Raw genomic sequence first — 15,748 nt, forward strand, 5'->3', positions numbered from 1 at the left:
GGTAGACGGAACGTCTACCGCAAGAGATAACAATGCGTCACCCGCGGCTGCACGAACCGCAGCCGAAGGTTCAACACTATCCTCACCCCGCATGAATTGTTCCTTCATGCGATGGAATTTAAAATGATGGATCTGACCAATCAAAATCATTTTAAAAATTAAGTGGTCATTTAGCGACCACTCCACCTAATGACATTCAGAGTGATTGTCGTTTAAGGGAGGGGTGATGTAACGGGGTGTATCGTTACATGAAATTAACAATAAAAGATTGTTAATTAATATTATCCAAAAGGTAGATAATATTTGGAGGAAATTACTTTAAATAGTAATTTCCTGAATTCTTATCCATAAATAGGTATAGACCATTATGTCTATTTATTCCGCAGACTAATCAGCTGTAGAAGTAATCAAAGAGAGTTACGAGATAAGATAGATAAGAATTCATTTACATGTTTAGTATTAGTTTATAGTTAAGACAACATTTACAAAGATAGATTAACAAAGACACTTAACTATATTAATACAGTTTTCATTTTACCCTCTTAAGCTAACTTGCCTTAAGAGAAGTCTTCCTCTACACGTACAGTGTACGTTACTTAACGAGAGGCACCACTCACATCTGAAGCAGTGTGAAGTGGACTTGTACTGAAACAGTACAAGTCGCAGTGCCCCGTTACACTATCGGCTTCAAATTTAACGACAGTAAAATTTATGCAAAACTCTGATATCTCCCTATCATGTTTATCGTGTAAGCAAGCACATAAGCGAGGATATTGATCTATTGTGGATTGTAATGTACCACAACTTCGTCGGCGAACAATGACAACTGAACAGGCTATGAAGAATGACAAGTGGGGACAACGAACAATAAAACGTGATCTTTTTACATCAGAACTTTCTTAGCCGAGTAAACGAGCTCAAAATTTTGATCATTATTGGTGCCCAAACTGCTTCCATGGAAGAGTATAAAGCACAATCAATAGCTCTTTCGATGCACTTAAAAGCTTGTTGCAGATGGATTTATCTGTCGTGACTGAATTTTCGAGCCCATTTCGCCCTCTTTCATTGACCTACACAAAGGCGCACGTTTCACGAAGTCGGTCGCCTTGCATAAGTCAAGCCTTTGCGTAACAGCAACCCCGATCACGCTGCAACCATATAATTCCTCTACATTATTCACTCGCTCCTATTGAGTTGAGGTATTTTTAACATGAAAGTGATCGACGGACACTGTAGCGGAGCTGCCTTGCTCCTCAAGTCAGAGGGAGACTTACAGACTCAAAAAGTCACTTATTGCTTATAACTAAAAGGTTTAACAACTAAGTGAGTCGTACAAGCTCGCAGAGCTTACTGAATCCTATTCAAGGGATTTATTAGGGGCTCGTTGAACCAAGTGGCAACTCGTGCCCGAGAGTATATACCTTCGAAAGGATAATTTCTCTCACAGATCAATGCGCAAGCCGTAGGAAGGCACTAGAAATTGTAAGATGAAAAGGGAACTGAACTTTATGTAGTTATTTAAATCTTAAACATTACTTTAGCTGAATTAAAATAGATTTCGGCCGCCAGATTTATATTTTGGCGGCTGCCACATATATTACCCATAATAAAAGGGGTTTTAGTAATTAACTATTTTAAATAAAATAGAAGTGTGTTTTATTCATAAAGTAAATGTACCACCGCAACAGTTCTCCAACCAACGTGTGCCCTATTACGCCCTCCCCAACTAGACTGTCGACACCGAGTGCTTCATTCGCTATATTTTCTCTTTGAGATTGGAACACTAACAGCTAACCGTTTCGTTGTGTTTCGCATTCCTTTGTCTGATGTAACTGAGCGTGTGTCACAGACTCTTGGCACCTTCCTTAGCGATAAGATGATGGTGGACTAGGAAAGTCACACTCCATCGGAGGATGAGAAAATTGCGCGCGGTGGTACACGCCTTCTCCTTCGGATGAACGTCGGCGGTCCCCAAATTCGTTCCCAGAACGTGGTGCTGCGGATGTGTTAGCTGCATGGTGCAGGATACCGGAACCTGAGTCCATCATAATTACGAACCCGCGCGATATAGAGCAAGAGCAGGCAATCGGCATGGAGGAACAAGCTCGTCGTCAAGCTGCAGACCTTGCGAAAGCAAAAGCTCCAAGTGAATATCGATTCACTCCACTTAGTAAGAAAGAGCGGGGGTACCCAAGCCGTATTGCCCCTTGCGACGACGTCGCTTTAGAAGCTTCTCCACTAAACTTGAAGGTTTCTTCGCTCATTGAGCAACGCGGGAGGGGCCGAAATCTCGGTGGAAGCATTTGATGCTCTAAAGCACGAGGTGCAACTTCTTCTTGAGAGCCTTGCTCGGGTTGAGAGCTCTTTTGAGGCGGTTCAGAAGCCGTCTTTCGATGCTGGAGCGTCAGTAACCTCGTTTAAAAGGCCACATAAACATCCTGGTGAGGACGCAGCGATCTGCGGCACGACCGCCTATCTCGGCAAGCGCCTTTAAGTCCACGTGAGAAGGGTCCCGATGTGGCTTAAGCAAGCTGACGTAGAACACTGTATGTGTACGCAGCTTCCTAGGAAGGGTTAGCGTGTAAGCTAGGTCCTTCTTGGCCGCGACCTAATACGGCTTCTGCCTTTGGCATCTGCTTGTTCTTTATGTTTGTCTTGGCTATCAGCCATCGTGTCGCGTACATGTCTTAAGACACTTAAGCGCGTCGCGAGAAAATCGCTTACTTGTTTCCAAATAGTAAAAGGGCTGATATCAGAAAATCTATCGGCTAATTCTCCCCCACCAAGCCCTGAGTCACGCAGTGGTATCGTTGAAGGAAAGCGTGGGTGGGTGAGACCGTTGACATAGAATGGAGTGTAACCTGTAAAGGCATGGACAGCGTTTTTTAACACAAATTCCACCACAGGGAGCATTGGGCTCCAGCGCTTTGGTGTCTGAGCAAATACACTGTGTAATTTGTCTTTGAAGACGCGATCGACATGTTCAGTTTGATCATCGGTCTGCGGATATTCCGCGGTGGACATGTCCAATCTGGTGCCAAGCAATCGATTTCCAAAATTTCTCCGTAAAACGGGGGTCTCGATCAGAGACAATTGCCATTGGTAAATCGTGTTGTCGGGATACGCGATCGATGAACAGCCTATCTGTACCTTCACCATCAATGGTATCCGTCATGGCGGCTCAGTGTGCCGTTTTGCTTAATCGTTCAACAAAGATCACTATGCTGGTGTTACGGCTGAATTTTTCGTAAGCCGAAAACAAAATCCATACTAATTGACTCCTGGTACCCTGTGGTGCGGGCGGGCTTGCCAGTGGTGCAGCAGCATGCGCCGAGGGTTTAAAAGTTACACCCGTTGGCAAGTTTCGCATGTGTGAACGTATGTGCTGACCCATTTTTAAGTTTGGGCCACCAATAACTCTGGCTTATAGAGCCGTATGTCTTCTCTCTACCGAGATGACCATCATGTATAGTATCGTGTGCTTCATTGAGGATTCGGTACTTCAAATTCTTATCATGAGGATCAATGACGTGCGGAGGGTCCGCAGTGTGTGTGCTATAAAGCGGCATGTCGTTATCGATAGAAATTCGATGTAACCTTGCGCTCCAGCGTGCCGGCATTTTAATATGATTCAGTGCTCTTTAGAGCTCGTAGCAGAGCTACTCACTAGATTAATTTTGTTTTAGGTGACATTATTGTCGTTAATGAGAGAGCTCATAATCCGGCCTGCGTGATAATGCATCGGCTAAAGCATTTTTCTTGTCGGGTTTATACTTCACCTCGAAGTTGTATTTGGCGAAGATGGATAGCCATCGGGCCATTTCTGTGTGAGATGGGGCGACTTAGTCGCCGTGCGTGATGACGCGTTATCTGTATATATCACAAACGGTTTAGAGCTTAGCAGATAATTTCTGAATTTGACAAGAGCATACTTCATTGCAAGTAACTCTTTGTCATGAACTGGGTAGTTCTTTTTCGCAGCTTTAAACTGTCTAGACTCGAACGCAATAACACGTTCACGTCCATCAACATCTGTTTGCAACAGGGCACTGCCAATGGCAAAACCGAATGCATCACAAACGACACTGAAAGGCCTATTTGGATCTGGCAGTGCAAGATTCGAGGCATGGATAAGACAATCATTAATTGCTTGAAAATAATTATGCTCTGTGCTAGTCCAGCACCAATCTTTTTTCCTTTTTAAGTAGATTAGATATGGCCTAGCCATATCAGCGTAATTTTCGCTATATTTGTGCAAATAATTGACGAGACCCAACCACTTACGCAAATCCTTTTGGTTTTTATAAACTGGCCAATCTACTAGGGCTTTTACCTTAGTGAGATCTGCGCTAACGCATCGCTTCCAAATAAAGCACCCTAAGAAAGGAATCACTTCTGCGCCAAAAGTGCATTTAAATGCAGATGCATTGGCAAACAATAAATTTGTGCGCATACAATCGATCACTGCTCGCAAATGGTCGATATAATTATCCACATCTAACCGACCCTGCTTCGTACGACTAGGGACAGAAATGTCATCAAAATAAGTCTGTGCATAACCTCGATGAGGGCACAACATTTGCGTTAACAGACGATTAAATGCTGCCGAGGTATTGGAAAGCCCTCGTGGCATAAAAAACCACTCCCATAGCATATTGCTTGGCGTGCTAACCGCTATAAGCGGGATATCACTAGCTCGCATGAGCAATTGGTAGTAACCATCGACTAAGTCAAGTGCATACATTCCACCATATTGTTCTAAAGAGCATGGGGTTTCGTGCTAGTATAGTGGCAGCATTTAGCTTATTATAAGCATGTAAAATGCGCCATTTACCATTTGGCTTTTTGACACAAAATGTCGGTGTCGAATGGGGAGATTTGCTCGCTCGTACCATTCCAGACTCGTGCTTAGCACGGAAGAATTCGTCACTGACGTCACACTTTTCCTTTGGTAAAGGCCACTTTCGTGTGACACAATGTTTGACTATGACGGACGCCTCTATCCGGGAATGAACAGATGGTGGAAAGGTACAAACATCATCAAGGAGTTCCTAAATCAAGTAATGCAATGGATCCGTAGGATCTTTAAAGAGCGATAACCAACTCCGCGCACTAAGTGCAGCTTTTGTGTCATCCAGGACAGCTTCGCTTAGAAGCAACAATGAGGTTTACTCAGTCGTTGGTTGAATGACCACCATCTTAGATAAGCCGCCAGCCTTTAAGGGCCGGCCGCACTCATCAAAAGTCATTTCGTCTAGCTCTAAAAGAACATCTAACGAAGGGATTGCCGAAAGGCTAACTTCTCCCTAAATGCTACCGGTTACACCATTCAAAAGCGTATATATTGCTCACTTGTATCATGTTTTGAGGGTATAAACGCTTCGCGTCTCCCCTGTCTTGGAGTAGCGACAATACGCTTCTTAGAGGCCGGGGCATTCACGACCCCAAAATTTGCAGCCTGTATTGGTTCTATACCAGACATGGTGTCTAATTCGACATCCGACAAGAAGTTAGGTAACTCAACTTCCTTCCCACTGACCATTTACGTGTTACTTCACGTGTATCAGAAAGGTTTGACCCGAAATGCCCTGGCGAACCGCCAATAGTGTCACTTCTGACATGCCACCTCGGCCGACCACACTCGGTGGACTTATAAGTGCTACATCACATGTCTCAGGGGTACTGCACCCTTGATGACTCGGCCTTAGGCCTACAATGCTTTCAGCATTCAGTGAATCATTATTATAACGAGTGTCACTCGATGGAATACGTGCCGTTCCATTTCTTTTTTCTAAGTCGAAGTCAGCATTAATGTTTTCGACTTAGAGTGGATTTTATCAGACATACCAATGTCTAAACACTGACGGACTCAGTCAATGATTCGCGCCAAAACTACTTTTGTTGCCTAGCAAAGGTGGGTTGGTGACTCCCCAAAACTTTGCTAGGAACATTGCGCGTGGCGCCTAAGGTCTTAGACCTCCAATCGATCCATGGCTCGTGGTGTTCTAACCAGGCCATACCAAGGATGAGATAATATCTCAATCCAAATTAAGGACGAAACAGCGTATCATATTGTCAAAGTCCAGTAACTTAATGCCTGAGTTCAATAGAACTCTATGAACCGTGACGCGAGCCCCAGTCGCTAAGCAAAACGTGATTGTATCACTTTCATCCGCTTTAAGCGCCTTACTTGTTTTTGATTTACTACAAGAAAAAGACGTCGTGCATAAAACAAGACGCTCCTGAGTCAATTAAAACTAACCATGGCTTATCAAAGCCCTTCACGGTCGCTTGAGCGACTAACAAGCCAGGGTTGTACTCACGTCCCGTGCCATTACTCCCTGAGTAAATTGGGGCTTGGTCCTGTTTATAATACCTTTTCAAGGTTCAACAGAGCCTAGGTCTTCCCCAGTATGGCGCCCCGCACCTACTGGTATCACCGTTATCCGGCACCGTATTAGATTTCTGGAAACGGTCGGAATTGGTTCTCTTTCGAGTTTTACGCGTTTTTTGTAGGGGGCAGGACGGATGTAAATGTTTCGTGCTTCCGCACATAAACATCTACGGATGATCTTATGCTGGTCTACAGCTTAAAAAGCCTCTTCTCTTTCCTCAACGTGGCTTACATCCGTGGGTTAAGGTCTGTCAGACGGTACTCATGTGCTCGAAGAGCTTTTTCGGTAAACAGGCGTGCTAACACGAGCCGACTTAAAGTCGAACTCAGCGCGTGGATCTATTGCAACTGCCTCTTCGAAAGTAGCAGGATAAGATCGGAATAATTCCTTCTGGGCAACGCCCTCATTGAGACCCTCCATAAAGATTGTTAAAATTGTTTCTTGCACCGGGTCTTGATGCATAGATGCAATGAGAGCTCTTAACTCCTGAACAAAGTCCCCTAGGGTTCTTTTACCCTGTCGAGTCGCTAGGAGCCGTGCTCGCATGCGAAAAGCCCGATCAGGCGGTGCAAACATGCTGATCGTTTGCTGTTTCAGCGAATCTCATGAGGGAAATGCGTCGTTTAAGGACGTGCTGCACGATAGTGCCCATTCCATGTCTCTACCTCCAAGTTTGGAAATGGTCATGGCCACCTTTTGCCGTTCTTTTAGGAACAAGGCGAAGTCAATGGACATTTTCATCTGCTTAATCCAAAAAGGGAGATTTTCTCCCTTTTTTCCCTCAAATGTTTTCACATTTACAGTTAGAGGGTGAGCCCTCGGCTCCGAGTCAGGTACAGAGATGTACCGGGTTGGCATAAATGCCGCAAGGTGATCTTGAACCTGTCCGATCAGGGAGAATTCTTATTGCATGAAGGCTTCAAGCCTTGCATGGAGGACCTGTGGACCCGGGGACATAATGAACTCTGTATAATCAAGCCGAAACAAAGTTTTGAGCTTGTTATAAGCTGTGCGTTGCACCTCTAAAGTTCTGGAAACGTTTTCATTTCAGTAAGGGCTTAGTCGATAAAGACTCAGGCGTAAATTGACTACAAGTGTTACCAGGTTTAGCGGAGCTACCTCGCTCCTAAAGTCAGAGGAAGACTTATAGACTCAATGAATCTCTTAGTTCTATAAAACTAATGGGTTTAGCAGCACAGGAAGTCGTACAAGCTATTAAAGCTTAATGAATCATAGTTCAAGGGATTTCAGGGGTTCGTAGAACCAAGTGGCAACTAGTGTCCGAGAGTATATACCTTAGAAAGGCTTCTATCTCTTACAGATCAATGCGCAAGTCTTAGGAAGGCATTTGGCGCTTTAAAATCAAAAGGTATGCACTTTATTTAATTATTTAATCTAAAACCTTACCCTAGCTACTTTAAAATAAATTTCGGCCCGACCACATTTGCTACCATCATAAATGGGATTTAAGTAATTAACTATTTTAATATAGGATAAAAGGGTGTTTTACCCATAAGGTGAATGTACCACAACTGCGGTTGTTCCAACCCAGCGTCCAACTTTGCATTCGGTTATTGCCGGCTTAGAGATAATAAAATGCGGTTATCAGGTACCTGACGACCCAGTCTAGAAAGACCAGCACTTGATTAACCATAGGAAGGGAAGCTGGGTGCAGCGTCCTCTTAGATTCCACGTAGGAAGTCGATTCATAATCGAGTGGCTGAAGACCTAGTGTTCAAATAGAATCGTACGAGAAGAAATTTGCGGTATCTTACCTTGTCTTTAAAAAAATCATTTGGTTAGTATTTTGAGAGGTGACACATATCGATAGTAAGTCAGAATATGTCTCAAAGCATAGAGCGATGTCTGGAAGAGATATCCTTGCAAGTGAAGGATGCAGGCGAACCGATTTCATACCGCACGCTCAGCATCCACTCACAAGCTCCCAGTAATCTTTGTATTGAGGCACTCACTAGCTATTATACCGACGACGACAGCATCGAGGCGCTAATATTACTGATCAAGCGCGTGGCTGTTTCCAAGAACGGCGACAAGACTGAAACTGCAGCGGCTAAGCATGATCCGAGGGCACGAATTTTATCATTGGCTGTAGGTGTCGAGGAAAATGAAAAAGACGTGCTTTGCCATCACATTTACGCGCTCTTCGACAAGCCAAGTGATACATCAAAAGACGCGGATAAAGTGGCCACCATGGCCACTGCCTGCTGGGCACAAGAGCGTCAAGCGCGCAATAAGGTGCTAAGTTCTGTAGTAAAGCAAGAACCTCTACCTTCAGCAGCTAAAGTTCTGTACGCGAGTAGCGTCGTCTGTGAAGAGGCCACGGCGCGTCAAGCCTTTGGAGACGACCACGGTGAAGAGACCATCTCGGCCTTTGACGCTATCAGCGCGTCAATTACACAGAAAACGTCGTCATCATCTTCATTTTTCAAAAGTACTGGTAAGAAAGGGCATTCTAAGGCGAGTAGAAATGACGAAGTGAGGAAGAGCAGCAAGGCCGAGGCGAAGGAATTAGACATGGCCAAGGTGCTCACAGTCGACAGTGATGATGATGATGACGACGAAGACGACGAGACAGATACTCCTGTATTTGTGAAAAAAAATTCTAGTCGTAAGAGGATAATTAGTGACGATGAAGAAAACGAGACTCCAGAACCTCGAAAGACAGCGTCAAAAAGTCGTAACGTGAAGCGGAAGCTCAATGCGTCACCTACTGATACCAAAAAAGCAAAAGATACTACGGAAAAAACGCACTCTCCACAACGCGCAGAGTCGGAGTCAGAAGGTGACGACTCGGTAGAGGCACTATTTGTCGCAACCAAGAAACGGGTACTTGTCTCAAAGACTCGAATCAATGAGCAAGGATACATGGTCACCGAAAAGACCTATGAAGAAGTCGATCTAACGCCTGAAGAGATGGAAGCAGAGCAGGAAGCCGCAAAAAAAAGTCGTGAAGACAAAAAAAAGAATGCTGCTGCTAAAAAAGTTGTCAAGACAGCAAAGGAGGCAAAATTGCCTAGCGGTCCGCCGAAACAGCGCGACCTTCGCTCATTTTTTGGAGCAAAGTGAATAGTAGTAAAATTTGCCGTGCAAGTGGCTGCAATAGATTAAAACGGCTCTATATTGGCGAGCACAAAACGCTTATTGGCACGTTTTCCCTTACCTACTGCTCCATGTTTTGATCCTCTTCGTCATCCATTTCGTGGAACATAAATTCGTGCTGATATTCAATCAAAAATTGCGTAGAGCGCTTTACATCGGCAAAGAGCGAGTAGACACGTTTGATATCCGGTATGTCCACCTCAGTACCCTTACGCTTGGAGCATACAAGTGACGCCGTGATAATCATTTGAATAGCGTATCGCAAAGACGTTTCTACAGCTATACGTGTCAGCAGATCCTTGGCCTCTTCAGTCATTTCTACGTCTTCTTCTTCGCACCGGATCATGAGAATTTTTCGCATTTCAGACTCGCTATATGGCTTGGTAGAAATGATCATCAATCGGTCCAAAAGATCGATCGGAATACCGTGTGGGCTCTTGTAATTAGTACCACGAATGCGTGTGATGCCACGATTTGTTGCAATGATTAGCACAGGGGCCATGTTGCTCTCAAGTGCTCGATTGAGCCACGAAAAACATTCAATGTCCAGCATATGAACTTCATCAATAAACAAAACTCCAGGCACGATCGTGGCTTTTCCTTCTTCTCGCCACTCGGCAACCTTCGTGTCAATCTGCTCACGTACTTCGTCCTTGATCTCACCCGTGTCACCAGAAAATAGCGCCAAAAAGCCCTGCGACCGCGAATTGATCACATCGATTTCGTGAAGCGACACGACGTGTACGACCTCCTTTCGCTTTTGTAGCTCTCCCTCGGGGCATTGCACGAAATGAGTGTCTGCCCCCATGGCATCGTAGTCGCGGGAACGCGTAAACGATCGTCCAAGCTTGGCAATCTTGCCCAATTCCTTGTTAATAGAAATAACGTCGCCAGCCTCAACTTTTTCTTTCGTCAGCGAGTCAATCATCTTGGCTCCGAGATCATAAATCGTCTCCATCTCCGTTGTACGAAGTGTCAACCTACCTACTTTATCCCCCACACCACCAGTTGGTGTGTCCACCTGAATCTCGACAACTTCTCCTTCAATCATCTCCGTCTCCTCCATGATTCTTACTCCAATAGAGCGGCGAAATGCTTGCGTTAAGGCCTCTGTCTTGCTCATTTCAAGTGAAAACACCTCACTACCAGCAATAGTAGTAAACGGCGTGTCTTTGCCCAGCGCCTGCGCAATACCCATTGCAATGGCCGTCTTGCCTGTGCCAGGCTTGCCAGCCAATAAAATGGCACGGCCAGCAATATTGCCTTCCTCAATCATCTTAGCCACAATTCCTGCTGCCTTCCGTGCTTCTGTCTGGCCGACCATTCCCTGCGACGATGCACGCGGCTCGAGGCTGTCATCTAAGCCCAGCCCGCGGATGTGCGAGTGTGCCCCGATACGCTCGATGCGTGTGATATCCTTCACCTCGGCTTGTGTCTTTACTATTCCTGCCTATATAATTTCACGAGGATGTGAGCAGGTCAGTAAGATGTGCACGGTAAATGGCGAGAAGCTGAAAGTCACGTACCATACTGCGCAGTGTTGTTGAGGAGACTTATGACTCGTTGATTTTCTTGCTCGGAGCCAAGCGATTGACTTCGCACATAAGTACGATTTTTGCTCGAATATTTTGACCAAAATGAATGACAAAAATAGGCCCTTTATTTGTAGAAGTACTCCTTGAAATTCCCTGAGATACTCAAATAAAGTACATGTTTCAACTTTACATGGGACACGTCGATGGTCGTTAAAGTTTGTCAATGTCAGAATGACGGCAGAATTAAAATTTGATGCTCGAGTAACTTTAACATGCTTAGTCGAGCATATTCCACTGCATCTTTTGCAGCGCATCATACCTCGTTGCTGGCAAGCGGGTTTGTTTTGGAGTATTTCGAAGCAATGCGTTTAGTTGTGGTGGTACCTTCATTTATTAAATTATTGTTAACCCTGTTCCAATTCGGCCGAATTAAGGTAGGAACTTACAATTATCCCATTGATCACTTACGATTTAAAGAAGAAATGTGATTTTGAGAACACATACTAATAGGGACGCTGTACGGGTAACGTCTGCGCTGCGTGGTGATTACGTATCTGTTGTTGGGGGCTAGATTGCGGACATTACAAATACAAAAGTATGCTTTTATGTCGCGACGAAGTGGTAAGTTGAACATTCACAAATCTTGTGAAGGCGCATTTTGCAGATACATGTACTCCGCTAAACAAAAACACGCATCATATTTTGACGGCTCACAAGACAATGCTGTCCGTACTACTGTGTGCATTGATCAATACAAATACGCAAGTACTTAAGTGATTCGAGCTGTGACATGGGCATGGTAATTTCAGCAGGTAATATAGTTAATGTGAATATTAAAAATACTTGTCGCTTAATAAGTAGTACATGCACAAGTATTACATGTAAAAGCTTGAAAATGACAAATAACATTTGCATCAAGCGTTGAAATTTTTGCTTGCTAACGTACTATTATTAGTCTATACCATATTGCTGAAACCGCTTCTTGAAACGATTCTTAGTTTCAGCACGTAAGCCTCCTCAAGATTTGAAGCAATGCCCCGAACTTCGCACACTTGACTACATGACTTTTACTATTAAAGTAATAAAGATGTTTCAATTTCCTCACGTAATGCAATTTGCCCTGTAGCCATCGTCACGTCTATTTTGCACGGTTGAGTATTTGCCCTTAAATTTTTGGTATCAAATGACAAGTCCAATTTGTCAGTGATAACTCCGCATGCCGGCAAGATTGATAACGCAACCACTCTCTCTCTCTCGTAACGATCCTCTCCGTCGTTGCCGTTCGTTTCCTGCTGTTCAGAACGAATACCAGATGACGGAAATTAATATCCATCACATGAAAAAGCCAAGACATTGCCGTCTCTGCCGCTGCCAGCGAAACTTTGTCAGGCTCGGCAACATTCAGCGGCAACTCACAAAGCTGCCGCAGAAACTGTAAACTAATACTTGCTCATCTCTCGTTTTGGTACAAACCCCACAAGGTCCAAAGCATACACATGAGTGGCGCACCGCCTTTTTCCTCGGGCTACCAGCCCCGCAACATGGGTCTTCCACCTCTCTCGCATGGTCCACGATCGTCAATGATGTCGATTGAATATGACGGCATTCCATTGCCACCTCCAAGTATCCGGTCGTGCGGCTCGCAACAATATGTTACCAGCTACATCCCAACTGGAACCGCTTTCCATTCGAATAGTGTGCACGATTTAATCTCGAGCATGAAATCGTACGCCAGTGCTACTGACTTGGTACGGACGTACAGCGGAATACCATCGGTTGAAGAAGCGCTAGTTACTCTCGACCGCGCTGAAGTTGCTCTTAAAGCTAGAAGGTATCGAGATGCGTTAAAACTCTATTTGGAAGGCGGGTATGCCATGGCCAACGTCGCTGAACGCCAAGCAAATCCTAAAATTTGCAACTTGCTCACAAGCAAAGGGTTTGAGACGCTCAATTGGTGTGCTCGTCTTTGCGATTGGATTGAAGGTCGCGGAAAGGAGAAACATCCACGACCTGGCGTGCACAAGGTCGGTATTCCAGTAAGCAATTGGGACGATGATTGGGTCGGTCCCTTCATGGATGAGGAAGAAGCGCGGCGTATGTGGTACACCCCCGTGTATTGCCCGCGCCCGGTTGAGTTTTCCAATCGAGGATATCGTCTACGTTGCGTCGAGACAGGAAGACGTCCGAGGCTAATGATTTGTATCACCATGTACAATGAAGGTCCGCGGCAACTTGAAGTGACGCTCAAGAAACTCGTGAATAATTTAGCCTATCTTGAGAAACAACGTCAAGAGCACGACAAGGCACTCGCAGGAACTTTTGCAGGGGAGGATGTGTGGCAGAATGTATTGATTTGTATCGTGGCCGATGGCCGTGAACAAGTGGATGACAAGATGCTTGAGTACTTAGAGGCTATTGGACTGTATGATGAAGATCTACTGACAATCAGTAGTGCCGGCATTGGTGCCCAATGTCACTTGTTTGAGCATACGCTACAGCTTTCCGAGAACAAAAAGAGTCTCTTACCTATCCAAACGATTTTTGCACTAAAAGAGACAAAATCTGGAAAGCTCGACTCACATTACTGGTATTTTAACGCATTTGCCGAGCAAATTCAGCCCGAGTACACGGCAATTATGGATGTTGGCACCATGCTAACGAAGTCTGCCTTGTACCATTTGCTTTTTGCGTTTGAGCAAAACCACCAGATTGGAGGTGCTTGTGGACAACTTACAGTGGAGAAACCGTTCGAAAATTTGAGCAATTGGGTCGTCTCGGCCCAGAACTTTGAGTACAAGATTTCTAACATCCTTGACAAGTCGTTGGAAAGTTGTTTTGGGTATATCAGCGTTCTTCCAGGGGCCTTCTCGGCCTACCGATATGAAGCCATTCGTGGAGCCCCGCTAGAAGCATACTTTCAGACACTAAACATTGACCTGGATGTGCTCGGACCATTTCTTGGCAATATGTACCTTGCTGAAGACCGAATACTATCATTTGAAGTTGTAGCACGAAAAGATTGCAAGTGGACAATGCACTACGTCAAGGATGCTGTCGCTCGTACGGATGTTCCGCATAATCTTGTCGGGCTTATCTCTCAGCGCAAGCGCTGGCTGAATGGTGCGTTCTTCGCCACGCTTTTCAGTATTTGGTTCTGGGGCCGCATCTATTCGGAAAGTCATCACTCGTTCAAGCGCAAGCTAGCCTTCCTGGTATTTCACGTATATCACTTGCTTTACACGTTGTTTAGCTTCTTCTTGCCGGCAAATTTGTACCTTGCACTTTACTTTATCGTTTTTCAAGGGTTTCAGCAAAACCGCCTCAAATTTATCGACACTTCTGAGTATTCACAGACGGTCTTGGATGGAGCAGTGTACATGTACAACTTGGCGTATCTCTTTGGTCTTTTAATGCTGATCATCATTAGTCTCGGCAACAACCCAAAGCATATGAAACTCACGTACTACTTTGTTGGAGCAGGTTTTGGATGTATGATGATGTTGTCATCTTTAGTTGGTCTTGGCATTTTTTTCTCAACGCCAGCAACTATTAATTCTATCGTCATCTCCAGTTTAATTATCGGTGTATTTTTTATTGGATCAGCCCTCCACGGCGAACTTCATCATATTTTTATGACATTCACGCATTTCACAGCGTTAATTCCGAGCTTTGTCAACATCTTCACGATATACTCGTTTTGCAATCTACAGGATTTGTCGTGGGGTACCAAAGGCTTGCACGATGATCCGTTGCTTGCTGCTTCATTCGATGAGACTGAGAAAGGAGACTTTAATGACGTCATTGCGAAGCGTCGAGCAATTGAAGAGCGTCGTCGTGAAGAGAAAGAGCGTACAGAGAACCGAAAGAAGATTTTTGAAGCTTTTCGCACGAACGTGTTGCTAACTTGGTCTTTTTCCAACCTCATTTACGCGCTGTTCATCGTATACTTCTCCAAATCTTCAACATATATGCCTCTCTTGTACACCTTTGTAGCTGGCATCAATGCATGCCGGCTGCTTGGGTGCATTGGCCATTGGATTTACATTCACACTGCTGGGATGCGCAACAGTGTTCTTGACAAGTCTGAGTGCGGCAATGGTACGGGCCGCTACCCGCAGACTTCTTACGTGCAGCTTGAGGAACATTATGCCGCTCTTGCGGAGGACCAGCGTGCTTACGCCTCTGGACGCATCAATGGTTCCAACCACGACATAATGTCGTCTGTATAGTCAGTGTGAAAGAGCACCAGTGATTTTATGTAGTAAGAGAATATGCACGTTCGTAGTTCAACTTGTTATACTTTCGCCCTCTATAACCTCAATAAAAATGAAGAAGTTTAACTTCGTTAATGACGAGATTGGCAGATCCCTCGTCAAGGTCTAGAAAAGGATATAAAACTGCGCAACACGAAGCGCCATTCTTCGTGGCTCAAGCTGAAGATGAGTACCTTTAAAAGACTAAATCCTTTAGTAAGACTAGATCCTTCAATAAGATTAAATGCTTCTATAAGGATAGAGATGTTGCATCACATGACACTTAAGCTTGGAAATTGTGATGAGCAAGGAGACAGCATTCCAAAAAGACTTAATCCTTTTACAAGACTAAATTCTTTTTTATGACTAAATCCTTCTACAAAGATTCAGACTTTTGGGATCTTGTCTGCTTTGTCATCACAATTTCCAAGCTCAAGTGTCATCT

General features: G+C 44.6%; 3 protein-coding genes across 3 annotated transcripts; 2 read left to right on the plus strand and 1 right to left on the minus strand.

Annotated features, from left to right (window-relative positions):
* Positions 1-8,237: 8,237 nt before the first annotated feature.
* Positions 8,238-9,482, plus strand: CCR75_009612 (uncharacterized protein; the record flags this gene model as incomplete). Its single annotated transcript, XM_067967651.1, has 1 exon — positions 8,238-9,482. The coding sequence occupies one exon, from the start codon at positions 8,238-8,240 to the stop codon at positions 9,480-9,482; it is 1,245 nt and encodes a 414-aa protein (XP_067817726.1).
* Positions 9,483-9,576: 94 nt separating this feature from the next.
* CCR75_009611 (uncharacterized protein) lies at positions 9,577-10,839 on the minus strand (the record flags this gene model as incomplete). The annotated part of the gene is made up of 1 exon (XM_067967650.1): positions 9,577-10,839. One exon carries the CDS (start codon positions 10,837-10,839, stop codon positions 9,577-9,579), a length of 1,263 nt encoding a protein of 420 aa, XP_067817725.1.
* A 1,565-nt stretch (positions 10,840-12,404) lies between these two features.
* CCR75_009610 (uncharacterized protein) lies at positions 12,405-15,279 on the plus strand (the record flags this gene model as incomplete). Its single annotated transcript, XM_067967649.1, has 2 exons — positions 12,405-13,144; positions 14,564-15,279. The coding sequence occupies exons 1-2, from the start codon at positions 12,547-12,549 to the stop codon at positions 15,277-15,279; spliced, it is 1,314 nt and encodes a 437-aa protein (XP_067817674.1). The 5' UTR covers positions 12,405-12,546.
* Between the last annotated feature and the right edge of the window lie 469 nt (positions 15,280-15,748).

This window comes from Bremia lactucae, linkage group LG11 (assembly GCF_004359215.1).
Source record: "Bremia lactucae strain SF5 linkage group LG11, whole genome shotgun sequence".
NCBI lineage: Eukaryota > Oomycota > Peronosporomycetes > Peronosporales > Peronosporaceae > Bremia > Bremia lactucae.